General features: G+C 43.5%; 1 protein-coding gene across 5 annotated transcripts in view; it reads left to right on the forward strand.

Annotated features, from left to right (window-relative positions):
• The window catches only part of WIPF3 (WAS/WASL interacting protein family member 3), a 96,254-nt gene that overhangs the window by 31,991 nt on the left and 38,298 nt on the right, over nt 1-25,965 (forward strand). For all 5 annotated transcript variants that reach the window (XR_003795243.1, XR_003795241.1, XR_003795242.1 and 2 more), the window contains exon 3: nt 25,810-25,942. Coding sequence is in view for 2 of the 5 variants with exons in the window: in XM_029233688.1 (XP_029089521.1) it covers nt 25,810-25,942 (133 nt within the window). In the remaining 3 variants the exon portion in view is untranslated. The remainder of the gene's footprint in view (nt 1-25,809; nt 25,943-25,965) is intronic.

Genomic DNA, 25,965 nt, shown 5'->3' on the forward strand with positions numbered 1-25,965 from the left:
CAAGAAAACAGGCTCTCTGCTAACGGTGCAGGGCACACAGTGAAGACAATAAGTGCCTCTGAGCTCAATGACTGCAGACTGTGTCCTTAAATTTGACCAAACCATCATGCTAATTTACTGAGCTTTTGCTGCACGCAATTACCCAGTCTCTGCCTCTGAAGAGTTTAGAACCTGAATCCAGGGAAGACTGGGCTCAGTCAAGAAAGTGCTGAAAGTATAGTTGATTATTCCGACCAGAACACTGTCCCTTGCATTGCTTCTTCATTATGTATTTCCTGCATACGGGACCCTTGAAGTCTTACCTTTAAAGAGCCCTCCTGTCCTCTGAATTAGTCACCTTTCATCTTCCTAAGCTTACTTCTCTGAGCATCGGGCACTAGGTCTTGCTAATGCTTTGGGTTCTCTCCTAAACAGAGGAGTCGAGGGATGAGAGGATCTTGGGGTCAGTGAACAATTAGTGAGTTACTCCAAGACAGGGATTCTGTGCCAAGGTCAGTACTAGGCACGTAGTAGGCACCCAGTACCTAGCATGATTTCCTGAACTAGTGAGTTTAGTGAAGATGTTGTAATTCACAAAGCAAACCCACTGTGAACTAACCAACCACTACTTTACATCTTCCACCTGTCTAAGCCCTGAAAGCCAGACACATTCTATGTTGTGTCCTGTCAGAACACCATTAACACGTTCACATTTTGCTGAGAATATTAGATCAGAAGTAACACATTCAGGGATAGCACAAGTTAACACCTGGGCTTTATTTCTAAAGTCATAAAATGTCCTTTGGTACAATCCTCCCCTTTCCAATTCGTTATTGTTTCTAAGAGAATAGACTAATAGACTTTGTACCTTGGCTTTACATAAAGACATTTTTTTAAAAACCCAGGGAAAGCAACAGAGTGTACCCGCCTTGTACATGATAACAATAGATTCCCATTTGAATAAGGTCTGTTCACAGTGGGGGAGTGTGAATGTGTTTTCGTGCTGGTGAAAGCAGGATTCCACCTGTACCACATAAAGTATTTAAAACACAAAGGTGAAAAGCATGTCTGTTCCTATGTCACCATCTGTTCAGCACTCAGTGTACCAGGCCGTCGGTTTCAGTAGGGATCACGTAATGATGCAGTGTGGTGTGTTCAAAAACAAAAACAAAGGCATGTGGGCTTTAAAGTCCAACAGACCGGAAACTGAATCCCTGCTGTGCCGTTTATTAGCTCTATGGTGTCAAGCAAATTACCTAGCAACCCTGAGCCGCAGTTTCCCCATCTGCAAATGGGAATAATAACCACCGCCTCCTAGGGCTCTGCCCTAGTGTGGAAGTTCCAGGAAGGGAGGGAGTTTTGTCTGTTTTGCTCAGTGTATCCTCAACACCTGAGCAGTGCCTGCATGTAGTAGGCATTCGCCGTGTATGTGTTGAATGCACAAATCATGGGGTTGTTGTGAGAATCTAGTAAGATAACGAGAGAAGCAGCTGTTTACCAAGTGTCTGCTTAGTCAACGGCAGCTACTCTTATCCCAGGGACCAGAAAACAACCGGGCAAGTAACCAGATATGGGACTAAGTTGAGGGCAAAGACTCCTGCAGTCAGTGCTACAGGAGGTCAGACACCAGAAGTCAAGATTAAGGCTGGGAGCCCGAGTTTTTCAAAGTGGGGAGTCAGGCCAGCAGTCTGAAAATAGTCCCCAAATAGGAGGGCAGAAGTTATCACTTCTAGGCTTCAGGGCTTCCAAGTCCAGGGTGCCAGTACCTGCTCCTGTAGTATGATCTGAACAGCTGGGTGGTTTGCCTTTTCTCCTCTCACTGGCTCGCCCTGAGTTGAGTGGCCTGAGTCCGTGGGGTACCAGTGGGAGGTACGTGGAGTCAACCACAGATGGGAGTAATGAGCCCTCAGCAGTGGGATCACAGCTGTGATGGAGAAGTACATGGGGATCCACAGGTGTCCTTTAGGATCCGCTCCAGTGAAATGGCAGCCTGATTCAAATATTTTAAACATTTAGAGGAGGCTCTGTTTTCTCAGCTGCTGTTTGGTTTGTCATTTTACAAGCAGGCCAAGAGGCTGCCTAGGGAAGGCGTACACGTTTGCCTGGAAGTTTTTTGTGTTTTTTTTAGTATCTTTATTGGAGTATAATTGCTTTACAATGTTGTGTTAGTTTCTGCTGTATAACAAAGTGAATCAGCTATGTGTAAACATATATCCCCATATCCCCTCCCTCTTGCGTCTCCCTCCCACCCTCCCTATCCCACCTCTCTAGGTGGTCACAAAGCACGGAGCTGATCTCCCTGTGCTATGCAGCTGCTTCCCACTAGCTATTTATTTTACATTTGGTAGCGTATATATGTCCATGCTACTCTCTCACTTCCCCCTCCCCGTGTCCTCAAGTCCATTCTCTACATCTGCGTCTTTATTCCTGTCCTGCCCCTAGGTTCATCAGAACCATTTAATGGTGATGCTCGTGCAAGAATTCTAGATCACCTGGCTCTGAGCCCCTATCTAAAGCAAAGAAAGATGTTCTTTGGGCTTTGGGGAAGCTCAGGGATGCTGAGATTCAAATGCTATGGCTTGGTCTTTCTCTACCTGGTCCAAACTTTCATTTAAAACCTTACTGTTAGACCAGGTGAATTTGAACACTGATGGGATATTGGTTGATATGAAGAAATTATAGTTAATTTTATTTAATAATATTGCTACATTTTTAAGAGCTCTTTTCTTTGATATCATACAATGTTGCATATCTGTTTTATTTGGTTGTGTTTTTTTTTTTGCGGTTCGCGGGCCTCTCACTGTTGCGGCCTCTCCCGTTGCGGAGCACAGGCTCCGGACGCGCAGGCTCAGCGGCCATGGCTCACGGGCCCAGCCGCTCCGCGGCATGTGGGATCTTCCCGGACCAGGGCATGAACCCGTGTCCCCTGCATCGGCAGGTGGACTCTCAACCACTGCGCCACCAGGGAAGCCCACATATCTGTTTTTTAATAAGCAGGGATTTGGAGGGGAAAAGCAGATCAGGGTAAAGAGAACAAGATTGGCTGTGAGTTGCTAATTGTTGAAGCTGGATGATGGTATATGAGGATTGATTATACTACTCAACTTTTGTCTATGTTAATGTTACATAATAAAAAATGTTAGTGGACATCAACAACCTCAAAATATGCAAAATAAAGATGATTTAACAGAACCAAGGAGGGAATTATGTAGCATGCTTTCACTGATTCAAATGGAGTTTGAGACCAAATAGTACATGCTTTTTAATTTAAAAAAATTAAGCCCTATGTAGGCATAGAATGTCTGCTTAAAATTATCTATGTTGCCTCCTTCCCCCACATAATCCGGCTCCTGGTTTTCTAGGGATTAATGTTAAGGTTTTTTGCGCCACTACCAGCAGAGGTGTCATCTCTAATCACTGAGTGGATTTATGGATTTTTTTTTTTTCCTCCTAAGACTTAGAATTGCTGCAGGTGACTTTGAATCGGAGTGTCAGGGAAGCTGTGAAGCTGGCGGTCACAATCTCCCTTGCTATTTTTTATTTAAATAAACCTTGAGACCCAGTGCGAACACCAGATAACTAACAATGGTTTGTGAAACTGTTGCATGTACTGTCCTCTGCCTGGGTACAAGGACACCTCCCACTAGCTGGTGTTTTCTCCTCAGACAAAGCACAGAGGACATGGTGGGAATTATTGAAGCAAAACTTTCCCAGCCGGCAACTCTTCTCAACACCAAGGTCACCCAGATATGGAAAAATTTTCACCTTCAGCATTCTTTCCTCTCTAACTAAATGCCTCTTGTGGTTGTTTGCTGAAGGATTGCTGAGGATGGTGAGGGGAAACGACCTTTAAAACCCACTCTGAGGCAAAACCTTTGGCCGTGGAGATAGCTTGGAAAGTGTGTTACGGCTTAAAACAGAAAACAAAAACAAAACAAACCCTTGTGGGTTCCTGAGCAGGTGAACAGCTATTCTCAGGAGGTCAGATCATAGACACCCAGGGACTTTTTTAAACCTCACAACTGTGAAATACAAATTTTTTTTAGCCCTTTTGGCATTGCAGACTGTCAGATTTTCTGGAAGATATTACTGGTTTGACTAGAAGAAAAAAAATGTACAATAATGCTGAGGCTCAGATCTATGACAGCAAAGGAATACAGCCGCCCCTGGAGGCTGGAGACTCAGCACACAGGGCAAAAGGGCCCAGTACTACCCGGTCCTGTAGCTCAGGGGCCCCTTGTGCAAACACAACTGAGGGCTGGTAAATGAGTTGCGGGTTTTTGCCATTAATTCACGACTATTGCTAAAAAATGCTCACTGAAAGCACACTGTTATATCCAATAGAAAGGATTTTTTGAAAAAAGGAAGCCAGTTGCTAAAGGAGAAGGCTCACTAGAAATATGGCCTATCTTTGCTCACTTCTGCAAAGGCCACCACGGAGATTTGGACGGACCCTGGGGAGCATGTCACCCTCCTTCCCCACCTTGAGAATCACTGCAGAGACCTAGAGTGGGGAAAAGTGGAGAGTCACCACCAATAATAATGGTGATTCCAGGGGGGCAGAGAGGACTGTGCCCAGTGGGCACACCTGTGCCGCCCCTGAGCAGTGGGAGGACACCTGAGCTGGTGAGGGAGAGCTACAGGCTTCTGTGTCAGATGGACCTGGATCCAAGCATAGTGGGTACTGGAACCTGGCCAAATCCTTTTAGACCTGTTTCCTCACCTGTGACATGGAAGTAATAATACTCTATGGGATGATAAAGTAATTAATTGACATACTTTGAAAACATCAGCCCAGTGCCTGACACAGACAAGTATGCAGCTCTGTTCGTGGCAGCCCCTCCCCTGTCCCTTGCACCCCGGGACAGAGCACAGGCTCCCTGGGTGTCACACTCTTCTCTCCAGGAGTACACTAAACCCTCCCTGGTCACATCCAGCTACGCCAGGCCCTGCCTTGTCAGTTCCATCCACCTTAGTGGGATTTGATCAAGGAGCCTTCAGTTTCTGTGCCAGGAAAGGCTGCCTCCCGAGGATACTAAGAAAGGGGATGGAGAGACAGAGATGGGCAATTTCCCTTTGCCCTAATTCCAATAATTTCTCAGCATATGCAAACTCACACTGCAGCCCCTCTTTCCCTTCTTGGGTCCATCCCTTCAGGCCAGCACCCTCCTTTTTTTGACCAGATTATTTCATTGATACAGCTATTCCTGGCCCTCATCTGGAAAAAGCCATGACTGTTTCTCCTCACCAGGGCCATTCAAGACCACGGCCTCCCTCCACTGACTTATGTTAACATAAATAATATAGTTTTGTGTTCAAGGCACATAGATTTTCCAGTAGTAACAGGGCCACACTTGGTCTGTTTGGCTTGGATAAGAGCAGCGGTCAAATGATTGACCTGGAAGGCTCAGTAAACTTTGTGAAGTTCAACAGTGTTCCTTCCTGCTGCACTTGGGCACATAGGGGTGCAGTCTGTGGGCAGGACCAGCCACATGCCCTTGCAGGTTAGGTGGCTCCAAGCAGGAGCCCCAGGAGCTGAGCTTCCTGCACATCTGCCTCACCCATGCCCTCTGTGTAACCTTGGACTTCTCTGCCCTTCACCTCTCAGGCCGCACAGTTGGGACAGTCCTATAGGGGAGAGAGGTGGGTCCACTGTTAATTTTATGTCATTTTGCTTTTGCTTTGTTTTATTTTAATTGTTGCTAGGTAACGCCTTAAGAGAAAAGCTCTTCTAAAGGTTTAAACATGCTCTTTAAAGACTGGATTCTCGGGTGCAAGATGGAGGGAGGTCAGGTAGGGGGAGAAAAAGGGACATGACCACACCTCACCAGCCTCCTAGGGAGAATACAAGGAACCAGTGAGATTCCAGATGAAAACTGTAAACTCACACAAAAGCACATGTACCCTTGGCTTAGCTCTTAGGCGAAATGAATGGACATACGGCAGCTGTATTAGGACACATCATTCTGGAATGTGTTACTTTAAGGCCCGGACCCCAGGAAAACCGAGACCAGCAAGAATCGCCCAAGCACCCAATTCCCTAACTCTGTGCTTGGATGTCCAGAGCACTAACCCTCAGCCTCCACCCGGACCCACTGTAACTTTTTGTGTATTGTCATCTTCCAGGTGACAGGCCCCTTACCTTCTTTACTTCAGGAATCAATGCATTTCACCAAACCTCTGGTTCTCTTTGTTGCCAAATATAGTTGCCCACTACCCCATATTTGGGGTTTCTGCCACAGACCCGTGATGATGGCTGAGTTTCATGTTGGGAGGACAAACCTGGAAAAAAAGAGGGAGTACATTCAAAGTCACTTGTTGGCATGGACACTTTTCCACAGTAATTAAAATAGTCCCTGTGTATTATTACTCAAAACAGCTTGACAATTGAACAAACACCTTCCCCTGGAGTCGCATTTGACCTTTCCACACCCTCGTTGAGATGGATCAGATCATTGTCTAATTTGGGATTTCCCTCAAAGTAGACTGGAGGGCTTCGCTGGTGGCGCAGTGGTTGAGAGTCCACCTGCCAATGCAGGGGATGTGGGTTCGTGCCCCAGTCCGGGAAGATCCCACATGCCGGGGAGCTGCTGGGCCCGTGAGCCATGGCCGCTGAGCCTGCGCGTCCGGAGCCTGTGCTCTGCAATGGGAGAGGCCACAACAGTGAGAGGCCTGCGTACCGCAAAAAAAAAAAAAAAAAAAGTAGACTGGAGACAAATGTTTGGGCCTAAAGTAGTTTATTTGGGAGGTGATCCCCAGAGGCTCTGGCAAGGGAGTGAGGAAGCAAGAGAGTGGAGGGAAGAAAGCCGTGAAGAATATGCGGGAAACCAGGCTGCTTCCTGCAGGTGGGCACCGGGGAGCCTGCCTGGAGTTGAGCCACTGAGGGGCAAGGGGCTGCGGGTTTATCTACGGGCTCTTGTTCCTTTCAGTACTTCCAGCAGCCCTGCAGGGGCGAGCATTCCCATCTGGGGAGCTCCTCTGGCAGAGACCAACAAGCAGTTAGCGCGTGTGGGAACTGTGAAGTCAGCCTCTGGGATAGGCTGAGCGGATACGTGCAGGGCACCGGCAGCGTCTGCTTGTCGTACTTATCTCCGATTCATAGAGGAAGAATCTGAGGCACAGAGAAGTTAAATCTTTGCTCAGAGTCGCCCAGCTGGTGGTCTTTGGACTCTTTGACCTGCATTCTGTCCCTTGTACCACGTTGCCTCTGAGGCTGCGGTTATGGCAGAGATGGCTGGGGCAGCCCTGATGGCCTTCTCACATTTTGATTTCTACAGCAGCCTTTGCACATGACTGGTGTGGCCCTTCTTTTAGAGGCATAGTGGTTAAGACTTCTGAGCCAGACTTCCTGTGTGTCTTTTTTGGAAATTGTGTGGGCAAATTACTTAAACTTTCTGTGCCTTGGTTTTGTTCTCTGTTAAAATACTATCTACTTCACCATGTTGATGTGAAGACTAAATGAATTAATAATACATGCCAAGTGCTTAGCAGGGAATAAGAACCATGGACGTGTTTGTTGTTGGTAGTGTTATTGTGCACATGGATGCTCTTTTTACTCACATTTCCCTGGCTTTAGAATTCATGTGAAGTCATTGCAAAACAAAAGCTCACATTTCATTGCCACATTCATGTCTGGGAAGCATCTCACCAAGTTTAAACATCATTACACTTCAGATGATTTGTTTATCATCTGTCTTCACTGCCTGTTGATAAACTCCCTAAGGAAAGAGATCGCGCCAGCCTTGCCCTCCATGGAAAGAGCGGTGCAGAGAGTGGTGCCTGGCCTTGGGTGTTGCTCTGGAAATTCACATTCAGTGAATGAGAGCGCACCCTCCCCGGGGCTCGATGGTGACAGCAAAGCTCATGTTACACAGCCAGGCCACCTGCTGGTGGTGACGTCAACATAAAAATAATTTTAAAAGTTGCACCAGAGATGTGCTCCTCCCAGAATTTTCTCTGTATTTATAGAACACTATTCTAAGGCCCTCAAGAGAATTTTCAGCTGAATTTTCAGAAAAATATTTCAACAGAATTCAACACCAATTTTGATTAAAAAAAAGATAATAAACCACTCAGAAAGTTGGCATAGGGGAACCTACTCAACGTATTAAAGGTCATGTATGACAAACCCGTAGCGAACATCGTCCTCAGGGGTGAAAAATTGAAACCATTTCCTCTAAGAACACAAACAAGACAAGATTGCTGTCTCATCACAGTTATTCAACACAGGTTTGGAACTTTTAGCCTCAGCAACCAGAGAAAAAAAAGAAATGAAAATAATCCAAATCAGAAAGGAAGAATTAAAATTCTAATGTTTTGCATATGACATGATAGTATACTTAGAGAATGCAAAAGAGGCTATCCAAAATCTACGAGAGCTAATCAATGAATTTTGTGAAGAAGCACGATACATAATGAATGCACAATAATCTCTAGGGTTCCTATTCACTAACTATGAAAAATTTGACAGAGAGTCTAAGGAAACACTCCCTTTGAACATTGCAACAAAGTGCATAAAATCCCTAAGAATAAACATACCCACGGAGACTAAAACCAAGATTAATTAATCTTAATTAATCTGATTAATCCAATTAATCTGATTAATCTTTAATCAGATTAAAGAACTGAGCCCCAAGTGACTAAAAGGTCACTTGGGGCTCAGTTCTTTAATCCTCAGTGAGATAAAATTGGAAGCTAAAATATGGAGTGTGGCATTCCAATGTCCAGTATTAACGTCTGCCAGTAATTATCAGTATTAATGTTTCATTATGGATAATGCTATGTGACAACAAGTGGGCTAATTTTAACATCCGTTTGACCTTGACACACTGTTATAATGAGTCAGGGACAAATGGGGTGTCCTGTTTTACAAACAAGGAACTCAGACCCACTGAGGCATTAAGAGGACCCTGAAGCAGAACAAGCAACTAAGCTGTGTTGCTTGTTCACAGTTACCAAGTTCTTTTCGGTAAATGTCAGAGGCACCCAGTAGTGGGAAGTGGATGATGGTTATACAGCCTTGACACCATGTCATGGACCCAACATGTTATGGGCTGACTTGTGTCCCCCTCCAAACTCATATGTGACTGATAGGTCTTTAAAGAGGAAACTAAGGTTAAATAAGGTGATTAGGGTAGGCCTTAATCCAGTATGACCGATGTCTTTATAAGAAGAGATTAGGACACAGACACACACATGGGGAAGACCTTGTGAAGACGCAGGGAGGAGATGCTCATCTGCAAGCCAAGGAGAGAGGCCTCAGAAGAAATCAACCCTGCTGACCCCCAGCTCTTGGACTTCTAGCCTCCAGGACTGTGAGCAAATAAATTTCTGTTGTTTAAGCCACCCAGGCTGTGATTCTTTCTTATGGCAGCCCTAGCAAACAAATATACAAGGCCTGTATTAGTAGGCAGGGGCAGAAACTGCTCACCGGCTCCCTCGGATCAGTGACACCCCTCCTCTGTCCTCTCTATTGCTCCACCACACTGGGAGGAAAGGTCACTTGGGGCAAATCTAGTTCCAGAGTCAGTTCTCCCCAGAGGACTCCCCACAGAGTCTGCATCTTGCATCTTCCCTCCCTGCTGTGTATGCACATCCTCTCCCCCAAGGCTTTCCACTTTTTTTTTTTCTGTTCTGTTCTTACTTGTTCTGTTTTGTCTTGTTTTGTCTACTATTTGGAAAATGCAGAATCTCTGATTAGCAGGGGCCTTCTGTCTCTAAGACCTTGTTTAAAGGCCTTTGCTCCTAATGACATAAACGGCTGAGCGTGCTGCACAAGTAATGCATTTCAGAATCAATGAAGAGGTAACTTCTGTTTCTAGAAGTTTATAGGGAGAACTGTGTCTAATCCTTGCCACCTTAGATGGTTCTAGCATCCATTATAGGCTGGCCTTTCAGCCATCAAAAAGCAAATCGCTCTGCTTGCAGGCCGCACAGCAGCTGTTGAATCCCTTCTTGGGACCTTGTTGTTGTTGATTCTTGCTGGAATAATGGGGCTCAGTTATGGCTGGAGTGGATGGGTAGACCCAGGGTAAGCCCTGCTGGCTCTTAATAGAAAATGGGATCACACCCTTGGACAGAAGGTAGATGGGGTGGGATTCATATCATGTAAAAACCTCGTGGGCAGTATAAGAAGTTGGAGAAATACTTTTTTTTTTTAACTTCAGTTACGTTTCATTAGTAAATCTTAAAATCCACCAGTCAGTAGGCATGTTACTCTAATGTCTGGGGTGTTTTTTTCAAATCATTGTGCTAGGCTGCGAGATTCCCAAATCAGTGGAGCCTGTTGGTGTCTACGTTCAGATAAAACACATGAAAAGATAGGAATACAAAGTAATGTGTATTCATCGCAGCAAGGACAAAAGAGTGTAGGTTAACCAGAACTGAGTGATAACAGACCATAATCGTTAAAGGATCGTGTTAAAATAGCTGCCTTCCTCACCAAAATGGAAATGGAAATGTTTTCCAAAATGGAAAACAGAGCGCCCAGGCACTCACTCCAGGCACTTCCATACCCCCTCAATTTTGCACTCTGGGAGCCTCTCCCACCCCACTCTTGTCCTGGCTCCGTGACATAGTGCAATTAAATTTTACTTCCTCATAACCTAGCATTTCAGAAGCTAAACCAAGTTGTTTCCTTTTCAAAAATAATCGTGACACCATTTTTCTCAATTATTTGAGAAAAATATAAATAAATGAATTCTTCTTGATTTTTATTTCATTATGCTCCATCTCGTCCCACAAAGAGTTGACACAGCCATCTTTTAAAATTCTGCTTCCGCAAACATTTCCTAAACCCTTTCCACAGTATTTGGCTTCTACAGATTTTTTTTCCGGGTTTATCAGGTATTTAATTCATTGGTTAACCAAACAAATCAAAAAGTTCTGTACAGGCATCTGCTAATTCAGTGGTAAAACACACCTTCCAGATCTCCAACTCCTGGGGACTAGCTGTTGCCATTGGTGTCATCTGAGGCATCCGCTATTCCTCGACCCCCCTCTAGACCATGACTTTGATGACTAGAGTGCTTTAATATGACGATTTTCTTTAAAATATTTCCATATAAGCACTGGAATGTATCTGTGTGTGTATGTATGTGACTTGATTTTTTTTAATAGACTTTTTTTTAACGTCTTTATTGGAGTGTAATTGCTTTATGATGGTGTGTTAGTTTCTGCTGTATAGCAAAGTGAATCATCTATACGTATACCTATATCTCCATATCCCCTCCCTCTTGCCTCTCCCTCCCACCCTCCCCATCCCACCCCTCTAGGTGGACACAAAGCACAGAGCTGATCTCCCTGTGCCATGTGGCTGCTTCCCACTAGCTATCTATTTTACATTTGGTAGTGTGTATATGTCCATGCCACTCTCTCATTTCATCCCATCTTACACTTCCCCCTCCCCGTGTCCTCAAGTCCATTCTCTACATCTGCATCTTTATTCCTGTCCTGCCCCTAGGTTCTTCAGAACCAGTTTTTTTTAGATTCCATATATATGCGTTAGCATACGGTATTTGTTTTCCTCTTTCTGACTTACTTCACTCTGTATGACAGACTCCAGGTCCATCCACCTCACTACAAATAACTCAGTTTCGTTTCTTTTTATGGCTGAGTAATTTAATAGACTATTTTTTAAGCAGTCTTAGGTTCTCAGAAAATACAGAGAATTCCCTCGTCCCTCCTGCCCCCCAGACACTCAGCCTCCCCCACTATCAACAGCTGATTTTTCATCAAGATTTAAATTCTGTGTTTCGTCCAGCGTTCTTTATCTTGAAAACCATCCCTTTCATAGTGCTGTTACTCAAAATGAACAGAATAAGTACCAAAGATTAGTGGAATTTTAAAAACGTAGTTTACTTGTTAGTTTTTTACTGTCTTACATTCATGTAATGTAGTCATATTTTCTGCCAATAATACCAAGTATTATTGGTTCTTAAGATGGAATTAAATGTCTTAGAGATCAGAGTAGTAGCTGGCACATCAAAGGCAGTTAGTTTTTGTCGACTTCATTGATATTCTCTTCCTTAAAGAGTCTTGTGACTTCTAGATGCTTCATCATCTGAACGGACTTCAGCCTGGAAGAAGAAGGGCTGCCATCACTGGTACCAGTAGCCTGGTGGTCTTTAAATGGCCTTTCCCCAAGCAGGACTGGAGCCCCTTCCTTGGGGTGAGGGGTTGACTTCACTGAGATGTCAATCCATCAGTGCAAAGGAAGGACAGTAGACGGGGAGATATCTCAGTTTGCAGAAGCAATGGTGCACCACTCCGACTGCGTATAGCCTCAGTCAGCAGGCCTAATTTTAGGAGATGTAAAACAAAAACTCAGTTGAGTGAAGTGAACTAAAAGTAGACCCCCGTTTATTCTGTTATAATTCACTTCCTCAGATGATAGGTCTGTTCCATTTAAGCAAAATTCTTTCCCTGTCATAATTGTCATAAAGATGTTTCCACGATTATTAAGAACAATGAAAGCCTACATTTCATCTTGATTCATTGCAGCTGTCGTGACCTTCTGTCTATTTCTGCTCTCTAGAATTGCTGGCATTCAGTGAAACAGATGCTACTGTATTTTTAAGGGAGGGTTTGAGGTGGCCCCATTTTATTAAAAATATACAAGGAGTGTCATTAATAAGAGTATGTTGTATGAGTCACACTTTGGTGCCCTGGCAGGCCCTCCTGTGATTCTCATGACAAAAATACTTGTTTTATTTTAAATTCACAGTGTATTTTCACATTAAATAACTAAGTTTATTTTAGTGAATTTTGGGCAGCGTTTATTATATATAAGGCATTGTGCTGAGCACTGGAAAGGTTAAGACATAATTTCTGCCTCAAGGAACTTACTTGGGGAGGACAGATCCACATCAAGATGTGAAACATATGATCTCAGCAACTGGCACCAGAATCCTTCTTAAGGAGGGACCTGTCTTTGGGAACATATCTTTATAAACTGTGAAGAGGTGGGGCGGGACGTGGAACTTGAGGGCAGGAATGAAGCAATAACAAGAATGACTAAATGGCACCACATGAAGCAAGGGGAAGAATTTGCTTTGTTCCTAAGAGGTTGAGCAGAGGGAAAAGATAGTTAAGAAGGGAGCGAGGGCTTCCCTGGTGGCGCAGTGGTTGAGAGTCCGCCTGCCGATGCAGGGGACACAGGTTCGTGCCCCGGTCCAGGAAGATCCCACATGCCGCGGAGCGGCTGGGCCCGTGAGCCACAACTACTGAGCCTGTGCTCTAGAGCCCACGAGCCAGAACTACTGAGCCTACGTGCCACAACTACTGAAGGCTGCGTACCTACAGCCCGTGCTCTGCAACAAGAGAAGCCACTGCAATGAGAAGCCCGTGCACCGCAACAAAGAGGAGCCCCCGCGCACCGCAACTAGAGAAAGCCCACTCGCAGCAACAAAGACCCAACACAGCCAAAAATAAATAAATAAAAAATAAATTAAAAAAGGAAGAACACTTGATATACACAGCATGGATGACTCTCAAGTGAAGAAGTTAGGCTCATATAATTGCATACCATATGCTTATGTTTCAAAGACATTCTGGAAAAGGCAAAGCTATAGTGACAGAGAACAGATCAGTGTCTGCCAGGGGTAAAGGATGAGGAGGGTGTGACTACAAAGGGGTAGCACTGGGGAGTTTTTGGGTGATGGAACCACACTGTATCCTGATTGGGGTGGTGGTTACACAGATCTCTATGTGTGTTATACGTAATTCACAGGGATGTTACTGTTCCCTGAAAAAGTCAATCTTACTGTATGCTAATTTAAAAAATAAAAACAAAATAAAAAATACAGCTGGGAAAATTTGGCAAGTAGAAGACAGAAAAGAGATGGAGCAAATGGTATGGGCACCAATGACCGCATTTCACAAAACAGAGGGCCCAAACATAATGTCAAATGCTGACCCCAAACAACAGGAGTTCAAAGTGTATTCCTTAAAGTTACACAGTGTGATGGTAAATTTTGTGTGTCAGCTTACTGGGCTAAGGGATTCCCAGATAGCTGGTAAAGCATTATTAGAACTACCATATGGCCCAGCAATTCCACTCCTGGGTATATATCTGAAAAAAACCAAAACATTAATTCAAAAAGATACATGCACCCCAACATTCATAGCAGCATTATTTATAATTGCCAAGATATGGAAGCAATCTAAGTGTCCATCAACAGATGAATGGATAAAGAAGATGTGAGATAGATATACATGTACACACACACACACACACACACACACACACACACACTGGAATACTACTCAGCCATAAAAAAGAATGAAATTTTACCATTTGCAGCAACATGGATGGACCTGCAGTGCATTATGCTAAGTGAAATAAGTCAGACAAAGATAAATACTGTATAATATCACTTGTATGTGGAATCTAAAAAATACAACAAACTAGTGAATATAATGTAAAAGAAGTGGACTCCCAGATATACAGAGCAAATTAGTGGTTACCAGTGGGGAGGGAGGGGAGGGGCAGGATAGGGGCAGGAGAGTGGGAGGTACAAACTATTGGGTGTAAGACAGGCTCAAGGATGTATTGTACAACATGAGAAATACAGCCAATATTCTGTAATAACTGTAAATGGAAAGTAACCTTTAAAAATTGTATTAAAATCTTTTTTTAAATTTAAAATTTTGAAAAAAATTATGTGGAAATGTAGAGTCAAATACACCTCCCCAAAAATGAAAAAACAATCAATATTGTAAACAATCAATATCTAACATAAATAAATAAACAAATAACAGAGAAAGTAGTATAAAATACTATGTAATGTGTCAAAAGAAAGAAGGCAGGATTAAGACTATATGGTTCTTTCACCTTTCTGTCTGCCTTTTTCCCTATGTATTTTTTAAACCTCTTTTGTAAAGTTATATTTTTGTTATTAGGAAAATATTTGTTACATCTAGATATATATGGACAAAACGTCAAATATAAGTAAATACTGGAAATTAGGTACTTCTATGCCATAATTTGCAGGAAAAGTATAACTCCTTAGTTCTAACATTGCCAAACTGAGACTGTTGCTCTCATGCATTCTACAACAAAATTCATTGAACATCTCCTATGGGCAGGGACAGAGCAGGTGGAAGCCAGACACTTCGACATATGACTTGCTGGGTAAGGTTCAGGAATGTGCCAGCAGAGCAGAAACCCCTGGAATCGACTCAGTCTACCTTTGGGCCTTGCTGGCACTTATGCAATATACATAGGTCACCTCAAAATGAGTTGAGTTTGCAGCCCCAGGCTTATGTTTCCAACTGACTCCTGAACATCTCCACGTAAGTGTCCCACTAGCACCTTAAACTCAACACATCCAAAACAAGCTCACTATCTCCCGCATATCATCCCCCAAATCACACACACACGTGCACACACCTGTGCACCTGTTACTCCTCTTGTGACATGGATCTCAGCAATATCCTTCATGTTAACCACCTCGAAACCAAGAACTCCCTGTATCACACTCTTGACGCCAGGCAACATGTGGGATCTTCCCGGAGCAGGGCTCGAACCCATGTTCCCCGCACTGGAAGGCAGACCCTTAACCACTGCGCCACAGGGAAGCCCAAGTGTTCTTCCTTTTTATTTTCTTATTTTTATTCCATTGCTGGGTAGGATTTTATACGTTTAATCCATTCACTCAATGAAGGACATGTGGGTTGTTTTCTGCTCTTGGAGATTGTGAATAAAGCAGATATAAACCTTCAGGTACAAGTTTTTGTACGAACATATGTCTTTGTTTGTCTAGGGTAAATACCCGGAAATGAGATTACTGGGTCATATGTTAAGTGTACGTTTAACTTCATATGAAACTGCGAAACTGTTTGCTAGAGTGGCTGTACCATTGCACAATCCCATCCACAATGTGTGAGAGTTCCAGTTGTTCTTCATTCTCACCAGCACATAGTACTGTCAGGTTTTTGTTTTGTTTTGCTCTATTTAGCCATTCTAATAGGTGTGAGGTGATATCTCATCATGGTTTAAATTCCCCTAATGGCTAATGATATTGAACATCTTTTTATGTTTTTATTTGTTTTCTATATGCTCTTTGGTAAAACACCTAAATTTTTTTTTTTTTTTTTTTGCGGTACGTGGGCCTCTCACTGTTGTGGCCTCTTCCGTTGCGGAGCACAGGCTCCGGATGCGCAGGCTCAGCGGCCATGGCTCACGGGCGTAGCTGCTCCGCGGCATGTGGGATCTTCTGGGACCGGGGCATGAACTGGCGTCCCCTGCATCGGCAGGCGGACTCTCAACCACTGCGCCACCAGGGAAGCCCAACACCTAAATTTTTTAACTAGGGTGTTTTTTTCTTACTGTTGAGTTTTGGGAGTTCTTTATACATTTGGATGCAAATCCTTTGTTGCATCTGCGATTTGAAAATAGTTTCTCTCAATCCGTAGCTTGTATTTTCATTCTCTTAGTACTGTCTTTCCCAAAAGAACAGTTTAAAATTTTTGATAAAGTCCAATTTAGTAACTTTTTCTTTTAAAGTTGTGCTTTTGGTGTCTTGCCTAAGAACTCTTTACCAAACTCCAGGCCACAAAGATTTCTCTGTTTTCTTCTAAAAATATTATAGTTTGACATTTTACATTTAGATCTACGATCCATTTTGAACTAATTTAAGTATAAGGTATGAGGCTTAGGTTTAGTTTCATTTCTTTGCATATAGATGTCCAATTGTTCCAACATCATTTGTTGAAAAGACTAGCCTTTCTCTATTAAATTGCCGTTGCACCTTTGTCAAAAATCAGTTGACCACCATTGTGTGGATCTATTTCTGAATTCTCTGTGCTGTTCCATTGATCTACTCCTTTGCCAGTACCATGCCACCTTGACTGCTGTGCCTGTAGTAAGTCTAAAAATCAGATAATGGTGAGTCCTCCAACTTTCACTTTGGCAAAATTGCTTTGGCTGTTTAGTTCCTTTCCCTTTCTATATAAATTTTAGAATCAGCATGTCTGTATCTATTTTAAAATCTTATTGAGATTTTAATTGGCATTGGAGAATTGAACTATATACCTATGTGTCTGTAAATATCTATAAGTCTCTGGGTCTTTACTATGCGGAGTCTTCCAATTCATGAACGCAGTATATCTCTTCATTTATTTAGGTCTTCTTTATTTCATCAGTATTTTAGTGGTATTTAGAATCCAATATCCTATGCATATTTTGTTTGATTTATGCGTAAGTATTTCATTTGCACTTGGACCTATTTTAAGCTATCATGGGGTTTTTTTTTAAATGCCAGTTTCCAGTTGTTTATGAGTAGTATATAAAAATATGATTAATTTTTGTGGGTTGACTTTGTATACAATAACCTTGCTAAACTGACTTTCACTTTTTGTGTATTGAAATTTTCTACATAGAAAATCATGTTGCCTATGAATAGGGGCAATTTTATTTCTTCCTTTCCAATCTGTGTACCATTTATTTCTTTGCTTTACCTTATTGTACTCACTAGGACTCCCATCTATGATGCTGAATAAGAGTGATGAGAGGGAGTATCCTTGCTTGGTCCTGATGTTAGAGGGAAAATATTTCATCATTAACTACAATGTTAGCTATAGTTTTTTTGTTGACGCCCTTTACCTAGTTGATAAAGTTCCCTTTCATTCCTACTTTGATGAGAGTTTTTGTCATGCATGGATATTGAATTTTTTCAAATGTTTTTTCTGCTTCAATGTATGTGACGGTCATGTGATTTTTCTTCTTTAGACTGTTAATATGGTGGATTTTATTGATGGATTTTTCTATATTGAACCAGCCTTGTGTTCTCAGAGTAGACCCCATGTAGTTGTAGTTTATTATTCTTTTTATATATTACTTGATTCAAGTATATATTACTTGATTTTATATATATACTTGATTTATATATTACTTCTTCATAGTTAAGGATAATAACATTTGCCTTCTGTTATGTAACCATAATTAAGTGTTTCTTGTTTTGTCTCTAAAAGTTGAGTCCTGTAGGGGTAAGGTAACTTGCCTAAGCTATGCCACTAATAAATGGTGGATCCAGGATCCCATCCAAGATGAGGGGACTCTGGAACCCTCTTTTTTTTTTTTTTTTTTTTTTTTTGTGGTACGCGGGCCTCTCACTGTTGTGGCCTCTCCTATTGTGGAGTACAGGCTCCGGACACGCAGGCTCAGTGGCCATGGCTCATGGGCCCAGCCGCTCCACGGCATGTGGGATCCTCCTGGACAGGGGCACGAACCCGTGTCCCCTGCATCGGCAGGCGGACTCTCAACCACTGCACCACCAGGGAAGCCCCTGGAACCCTCATTTTTAACTGTAGAAACGTCTGTCTCCCACTGATAGAAGGCTGATGGGCCCCTCCATGGGTGACTCACTCTATTAGGACTGCTTGGCCCATGACAAACTGGACCCAGATGCTTCTGTAAGTGGTAACTCAGCCAGATCAGAACAGTAAATTGTAGAACTGACCCATGAGCCCAGCTCTTTCCACTATATCATACTGCCTTCTTAACAGCCAGCCAGCAAAAAGACTTTTGGCAGCCCAGCAGCACCAAAAGAAGTGGCCAGGGAAGAACAAATGATGTCAGGAGCATGGACCACAGAGACATCAGGCAGGGTGTAGAGGATCACCTGCAGGCCAAAGAAGGACTCCTTGGGTGCTAAACAGAGAAAGAAGGGCCTGCCACTCTTCATCAGTGGGGCCCAGAACTGGAGTGAGGTACAAGGGTGACGAAGGAATTATAGAGCACATATGCCGAGCAGACTAGGTCTGTTGACCTAGGGGCCTGACCCAGAGGGGTTTGGAAGCAGGTTCTGTAATGGATGAGAATATCATCGGATCCAGCAGTGAGACCCTTTCAGTGCTGTCCTTGAGCTAAGCTGTAAGTCATTGTTTCTCTAGGGTCCAATCCAAGTCCAGACCCAGAGGCTTCTGTTGGATTCTCCATCCAAAGGACCCAGTAAAGTGACGGTGAGAAAAGAAAGTCTAGATACATTTACATTATCATCTGCAATAGGTGAAATACTTTGGAAACATCTTGAACTTTCTAGAAAGTTTGGAATTTCCCGTCTTTTGATTATTTTTGTTACCTTTGTCTCCTTTCATATTTGAGCAGTGCTCATAATCTTTATTCCAGAGTCAAGAAAGGGAGGCCATATGCTGAAAACCCTGCATTTTTCCCTGCAGCCAGCAGGGAGGTGTGAAAGGAGAGTAGGGGACCTAGGTGGACCAACAGGGTTGGCCCACGCAAGCTTCTGTGTTACCTGAAGAGGGAGTTTCAGATACAGGCTATTTACAGTTGAGGGCATCAGCCTCACAGCATAGGGTTACTCTAAGCAGTTTCCATTTTAAGTGTTCTCAGCCCTCCCCCCTGCCAAGACAGCTGCTGGCTCACGTTTAATGCAGTAATCAGACTGTCCTCAGAGTCCATCATTCAGCCTTGGCTGTCCTTTCTGGCCCTGGCAAAGGCCTAGCACTTAGCTCCTTGGGCCCCAGTCTCTCTCTGTCTCTGTCTCTGTCTCTGTCTGTCTCTGTCTCTCTGTCTCTCTGTCTCTGTCTCTGTCTCTCTCTCTCTCTCTCTCTCTCTCTCTCTCTCTCTCTCTCTCTCTGCCTCTCTGCCCTTCTTTTGCTTCCGATGCCCTTCCCTGCCCCTTCCTTCCTACTCTGGCCGTCACACTCCATGTGAAGCAACATCTGCCGTGGTCCTGGGTCAGAAGACAGTCGGGCCACTCCCCCTACCCAGCTGCAGGCTTGCCGTGTATTTCCTGGGTGTTCAACCTTCACTGTTTTCCTGGGTGATGTCATTACTAAGGGGTTAGCATGGTGGTTAAGAGAGCCTGACTTGCCTGGGCTCACCTCTCAGCTCTCCACTTACTAGAGATAGATAGCCTGCTTCCCCTCTGTGCCTCATCTGTAAACTGGAGATGATACTCATAACTAGTACCTACATCATGAGATTGTCCAAGTGCCCTTTAAATGAATTAATACACGTAAAGTACTTGGAACAGTGCCGGGCACACACAAATGCCTTGCCATTTCTTTGTCTTATTGCTGTTGCTGTCACCCTTTGCATGTTGCAGCTTCCTTACCCAGACTCCGAAGTCACCTTTGTGTGCATAGTAAAGAGAAAGAACCAGATCTCAGTGAAAGTTGATTATTTCAAATGAAGGAGAGGAAGGAGTCACAGGTTTCAAGCTTCGATGAATGGGAGAAAGCCTTTGACAGAAATGGTAATGCTGGGAGTGAGGGGCTAGAACTAATGACAGTAGGGTTATCTCACTAGTTTGCAAATTAATCTGCTGGGATGGGAGCATATTTCTTTTTGATAGTACTTTTTGTCTAAAATAAATAGAAGATGTGAAACCTCAACCAGTTTTTGAGACAGTGTTCCAACTATGTATTATTTCTTAGCAGTTCCTAGCGCCAGGTCCTTGACTACCAATGCTAGGCTCTTTTTTGAGTTTACAAGGTTGTTCTTTCCAGGTCCAACACAGGTTTTTAAAGCAGCCTTTCTTATAATTTAAATTTTAGTCTTGAAAGCCTGGGAATGGTGGCATTATCGAATAAGAGAGAATGGTGCTGAATCCCCATTTCTTGGGACAAAGTGACTGAAGGATAAAAGTGTGAAGACAGTTTGAAGAATCAGGGCTGTGGCGTAACCTCAAAGGTAGTGGCTTCTCTTCCCATACCTGCATGTTTTGTTGCGGCAGACAGATGTCAAAAATCTAGGGACTTAAAGTTTATATAGATTTCATTTCAACAAAATACTGCTCACAGTTTTTTTTAAAAGCTGGATATGCTGGTACTAATAGAGGAATGGCTTATTTTTTGCATGCTAAGAGTTACCACTCAAAAATCAGAGGAAAAGCAATATGTAAAAGCTATAATATTTGGCAAGATATGAGTAGTGCTATAGAGAATTACAAATGATGTGCTTTGGAGGGGCTGTGTGTGGATCATATAAAGAAAAGGCTAGTTGAAGAAGTTTTTAAAAAAAGATCTTGTATAGAAAACCGTTTTTGATGTAGAGCTTAAAGGAGAAGAAAAAGTTTGGGCAGGTACAGCAGGGCTGAGGCAGCAGGAGTATTCCCAGAAGAGGCAGAAGCATGAGCACAGGATTGGAAGTATAGTTGCAGGTAGGGAGGCATTGCTCTACAGTGGAACTGCTTTATTACACTGGTGTGGGTAGAAAAATGTTGGCATTTATAGGTAAACTCAGGGTAGAATGCAGAAATAGTCAAGCCCAGCAGGTGATATTAATGAGGACTTTGACGAGGGAAATGGAAAACCATTGCAGGTTTTGAGCAGAGTCACTTGATCCGGGTGGCAGGGGCACTACTAAGGGTAAGCATGTTGTTCTAGGAACAAAAAAGGGCTCTTTATCTGGCCTTCCAGGATCAGGAGGCCTCCTGGAAAATAGCCAAGAGACAAGTGTGAAAAGAGCAGAGAGATTAGCTCAAGCTAAGGTCCAGAGGTGAGCTCCAGCCTGGAAGGCTCAAGAAGTGGAAGGTCTGGGCTGGTCACTAAGGGCCTTGTGCAACATGACGGGACCTGAACTTGATCCTGAGGGCAGTGGGGCACCAGCAGAGATTTTTATGGAGGGGAGGGACATGGTAAGTGACATGTCCCTTATACTGATCACTCTGATGGCTGTGTGGAAGAGGATGAGACAGGAGGCAGGAAGACCAGGTGAGGGAATCCAGAAGTGCTGGTGGCCTGCATTAAGTCAGCATCACAGAGATGGAGAAAAGGAGCCAGATTCTAGAGTAATCACTCAGGAAAAATCAACAGGAGTTTGTGATGGAGTGGCTGTTGAGAACAAGCAACAGGGAAGGGTCTGAGTTGGCCTCCAGGTCCTTGGGCAAGGAGGTAGATGCCAGCATATGGTAACCAAAGTGATGCCAGGGGAAAGTTCATTTTCTCTGAAGATATTTCCTGTCTCTCTTGGATCTCAGGCTCTCTCTTCTCCTACATAAAGACGGTAGCAGCCAGAGGAAGGTAGTGCCAGTTCTGGCTGTCCTTGGGATTCAGATTTAGTAAAGAAATGCAAGTACCCTGGTGACTGATACCTGTCTGCCCCCAAGTTTGGAGGAAGCTGAGGGCTGGGCTGATGAGCAGGCTGTGTACCTGGAAACCTGAGTACTAATTTGAGGTTGAACAGCCACATTGGAGAAAGTCCCTTTGGGAGACTGCAAGGCTGGCATTGTACTGGAATGATTGGGTTTAGATCATCTTTGAGACAAACGACCTGCTAGATTTGCATCAAACCCCTAGATTTTGATGAGGGTTTCTCACAGAAACCAGGATCAATCAGACAGATGTAGTAATGGCATAGGGTGGCAGGGTCACTAAATAGCAGGAGGACGTGCATTTCATTCCATTTGGGCTGGACTGCCATCCCCCTCCCCCAAACTGTACTGAAACCCGATCAACTCATTTGTTGGAACGACACATGGATATGCCAGAGCTTTTATAATTTATCAAGACAGGAGGACAGACACCTCATCACCCTTGGCCCAGTTAGCACTGTTTCTAATATTCCTGGTTCACTTCCGTTTTTCAGCCTGTATTTGGCCGGCGATGGGCTAATTTGCATTACTCTTCTACTATTTTGCCTCTTTTTAGGATCCAGGCTGTTCCACTGGAAGCTTGTTTTAGAAGAACCGAGTCAACAAAAGCTTTGTGTGGAACTCAGCAAATTGTCACACTCGATAACAATGTTAAGAAAGAACAGGAGCAAACTTCGAAATGATGTTTTAGTTTTTTGTTTTGTACATAGGGGGACGGGGACGTGTGTTTGGTGGATATATTTGCCATGGGAAAAGTGTTCAGGAGTGACTGTCTCTCTCGATTATATCTTTAGTGAAGTTGCCAATAATCAGGATTTACATAGAATAAAAGACCCAGTGAATATTTGAAAATCTTCTCTTTCCTGTTTCTGTATACTGTAACCATGGTAACAAGACTTCTTAGGCTTGTAGATTTTTAAGAAAGCAAATTACGGATGAATTGTTAATAAATATTGAAGGTGGAGTAGAAACAACTGTCACGGTAACTATGGTCTTCAATGTGCAAATGAATATGTCCTTAGATGTCCTTCTGTACAAAACCAATTAAGCTGTAGTCCCCTTAGCCATGAAGTTATTCGCTCTTTCCTACCTCACAGGAGAGAACTGAAGGATACCATACTAATATCAGGTGAGGGAGAGCCCTCTGGTGGAAAATCATCAGGGCAGACAGTGGCACAGGAAAAAAAGCAGAGAAGTCAAAGAAGGAATGTTAAATTTAGTCCAGCGAGTTGAACTGCAAAACATAAACATGATGGGACTTGCCATATCCTCCTGCTGATTTGGAAGATTTTTATCAACAAGTCTGTCATGTGGAATTGTCAGGAAGGTATTGAGGCTTGTGCTAAGTAGGAACTCAAATTAAAATCATTATTCCAAGGATACACAATGTTCTTCATAGCCCTCACCTAAAAAGCTTGGGATGGACGAGGTCAGGGAGTGGGGGGGTGCATTTTGGTAATAAATTTAAAAATCTAAAGTAGATGAGATGAACACCACCACCCCTACTCAGGGGTTGTTAGAGATACGGTTCCAGTTGCTTCTTTAAACAGAAGAATGCAATTCATTGTGTTGTTTTTCTTGTAACTAGGAAGAAAATTACAAAGCACTTTCACCCCCTAATCCCTGACCGTAATACATGCCTGAGATTATAATGCCACATTTTTACAAAAATTTTCATAGTCTCTTGGCTAGGGTCATGGTATTTCTGTTAGCCCTTTATTCTTATTACTAATTATTTGTAAATATGAGAGGAGACTTTAAAAATCTTTAAATTTTGCAGTTTAAAATGACTTACTGGCTAATTGTTTATAGAGAGAGATTTAAAAAATCATATTGTGTGGAAAATACCCCGCTGTACATGTGCATTCATACATACATTCCTAAAAAACATATATCGTTAGGGTTGGGGCCCCTGGCTTATAGCTGTGTTATTGGCCATCATCTGTGAGCCCCTCTCAAGGGGTCAAAAAGCATGTTTCCAGGCAACAAGAAACTCACTTTGAAGCTTATGCCCTACAAAACCTGTGTAAGATGCGTCACCAGTGCAGTAGAGTCGGCCGGTTAAAATGTGGACCCAGCACCTTTTAGCTAAAACCACAATTGCCTTCATTTCCAGTCTGTGACACTGGAGAGTCTCTGACTGTCTAGTTGGCAAACCTGGTTTGTCCTTTTCTGACAAATGGCCGTATGGAGAAAATGGCTATAGCAAGAGCTTGTAAATCCTATCTGTCCTTCAAGGACCATCTAAGTAAGGTCTCCTGTCTTCCTTGCAGCCTGAACTCTCGGGGTCTTCCTCTCTGTGAGACTCACATGGGCGCTCAGTCATATGCTGCGTTGTATGGTGGCTTAACTCCTTGCATGGGTGTCCCGTCTCCCTGGTAGATGCATATGCCCTTGAGGGCAAGGCCAGTGTATCCTGGGTCTAGTCGTTCATACTCATTCATTCATTCACTCATTCATTCATACAATAAATAGCTTTTGAGACTATCTGGGGCCAAGTTTTACTCTCTGGAGATGTACTGGTGAACAAAACGAACAAGATCTCTTTCCTGCCCGTGGGAGTGGTGAACCTTCAACTCATACCCACAACTGGAAATTTTCCACAAGGAAAGATAAATATAAATATATACACTGTGATAAAACTTACAGAGGAAAAAAGAATATAGTGCCATAAGAGAGAACCCTGGGTGGCCTTATTTATGTTGGGGGTCAGAAAACACCACCGAAGTGGAAATGTTTAAGATGAAAACCAAAGACATGGTATATTCCCCATGTACTAAAAAGTACTTCTTACTTCGAGAAATGTTTAATCAGCTCTCAGGTCACGTGGTATAATACTACTAACTGCAGGGGGTCCTCCTGGCTGTGTCTTCCAGTGCGACCACACCCTTCCCTTATTTGCCACCAACCAGTGTATGTTCTTTCTGGTGCTCCCTAGCTCTAATAGCCCATGGAGACCCTGCCGTGTCAGCACAAGCTATAGTGGAAGTGAAACAGCTGGACCTCGGTGCTACTTGCAGAGATAGGACAAAGGTTCTTCTCGTGAACATATTTACAAAGCATTTTAGCAGTCTAGAGAACAAGTATGCTAACCACAGCACCATGCCCTTGATGGCTGTAATGCTTCAAAATAAAAAGCACGTGGCCTTTGGAATTCAGCAGATCTGGGTTTGAAGCTAGCCCTGTGACCTTGAAGAGATTTCATAGTCTGTTTTCTCATCTGTAAAATGAGGGCAAACTCCCTTGAAACTCACAAGGTTTTGTGAGGATTAACATAACGCACCCAGACACAGAAGAGAAGGCAGTCGCTAAACCTTCATTGCAATCCCCTGTACTTCTTTCTTTCTGGATTTGGTCCAGGAGGGACCTGGGGACACCAGGCAGCGTAATTATTCAGAACCTGGAAGCTGGAGTCAGGAACACACAGACAGAAGCCCAGATAAGTGGGTGGGGCCCACCTAGGAGGAGAAAGAGGGGCTTTGCATTAGGGCTCCTTAAGACTTATGGGAGTTTGATCACAAGAAAGAGTCCGTTCTAGGTCCCCCAGGAGAGGGATGTGAGCAGGGCAGGAGGTAAGTTTCCCTCAAAACCTGAGACCCATAGGTAACTGCATTGGTGAGATGGGCCTTGGGAGTGGTGCAGGGGAGGGCAAACAGGAAAGGCAGAAAAGTATGGGAGGAGAAACTTACCTCGAATAGGACATACGGCTTGTCTTGCAAATGTCTGCAAATGTTATGATTATAATCAGATCCCTCTTAATCCTTTACAGGTAAGTACAGATGCTTCCAGCTTGAGAAAGACAGATCCCAAAGGTCGGAGTGCACTGTTGGCTGATATCCAGCAAGGAACTCGCCTACGAAAAGTCACGCAGATCAATGATCGCAGTGCCCCGCAAATCGAGAGTAAGTGAGCATGTGGGCCAGGG

Source organism: Monodon monoceros, unplaced genomic scaffold (genome assembly GCF_005190385.1).
Source record: "Monodon monoceros isolate NGI ecotype Baffin Bay Population unplaced genomic scaffold, NGI_Narwhal_1 Super_Scaffold_2, whole genome shotgun sequence".
Lineage (NCBI taxonomy): Eukaryota > Metazoa > Chordata > Mammalia > Artiodactyla > Monodontidae > Monodon > Monodon monoceros.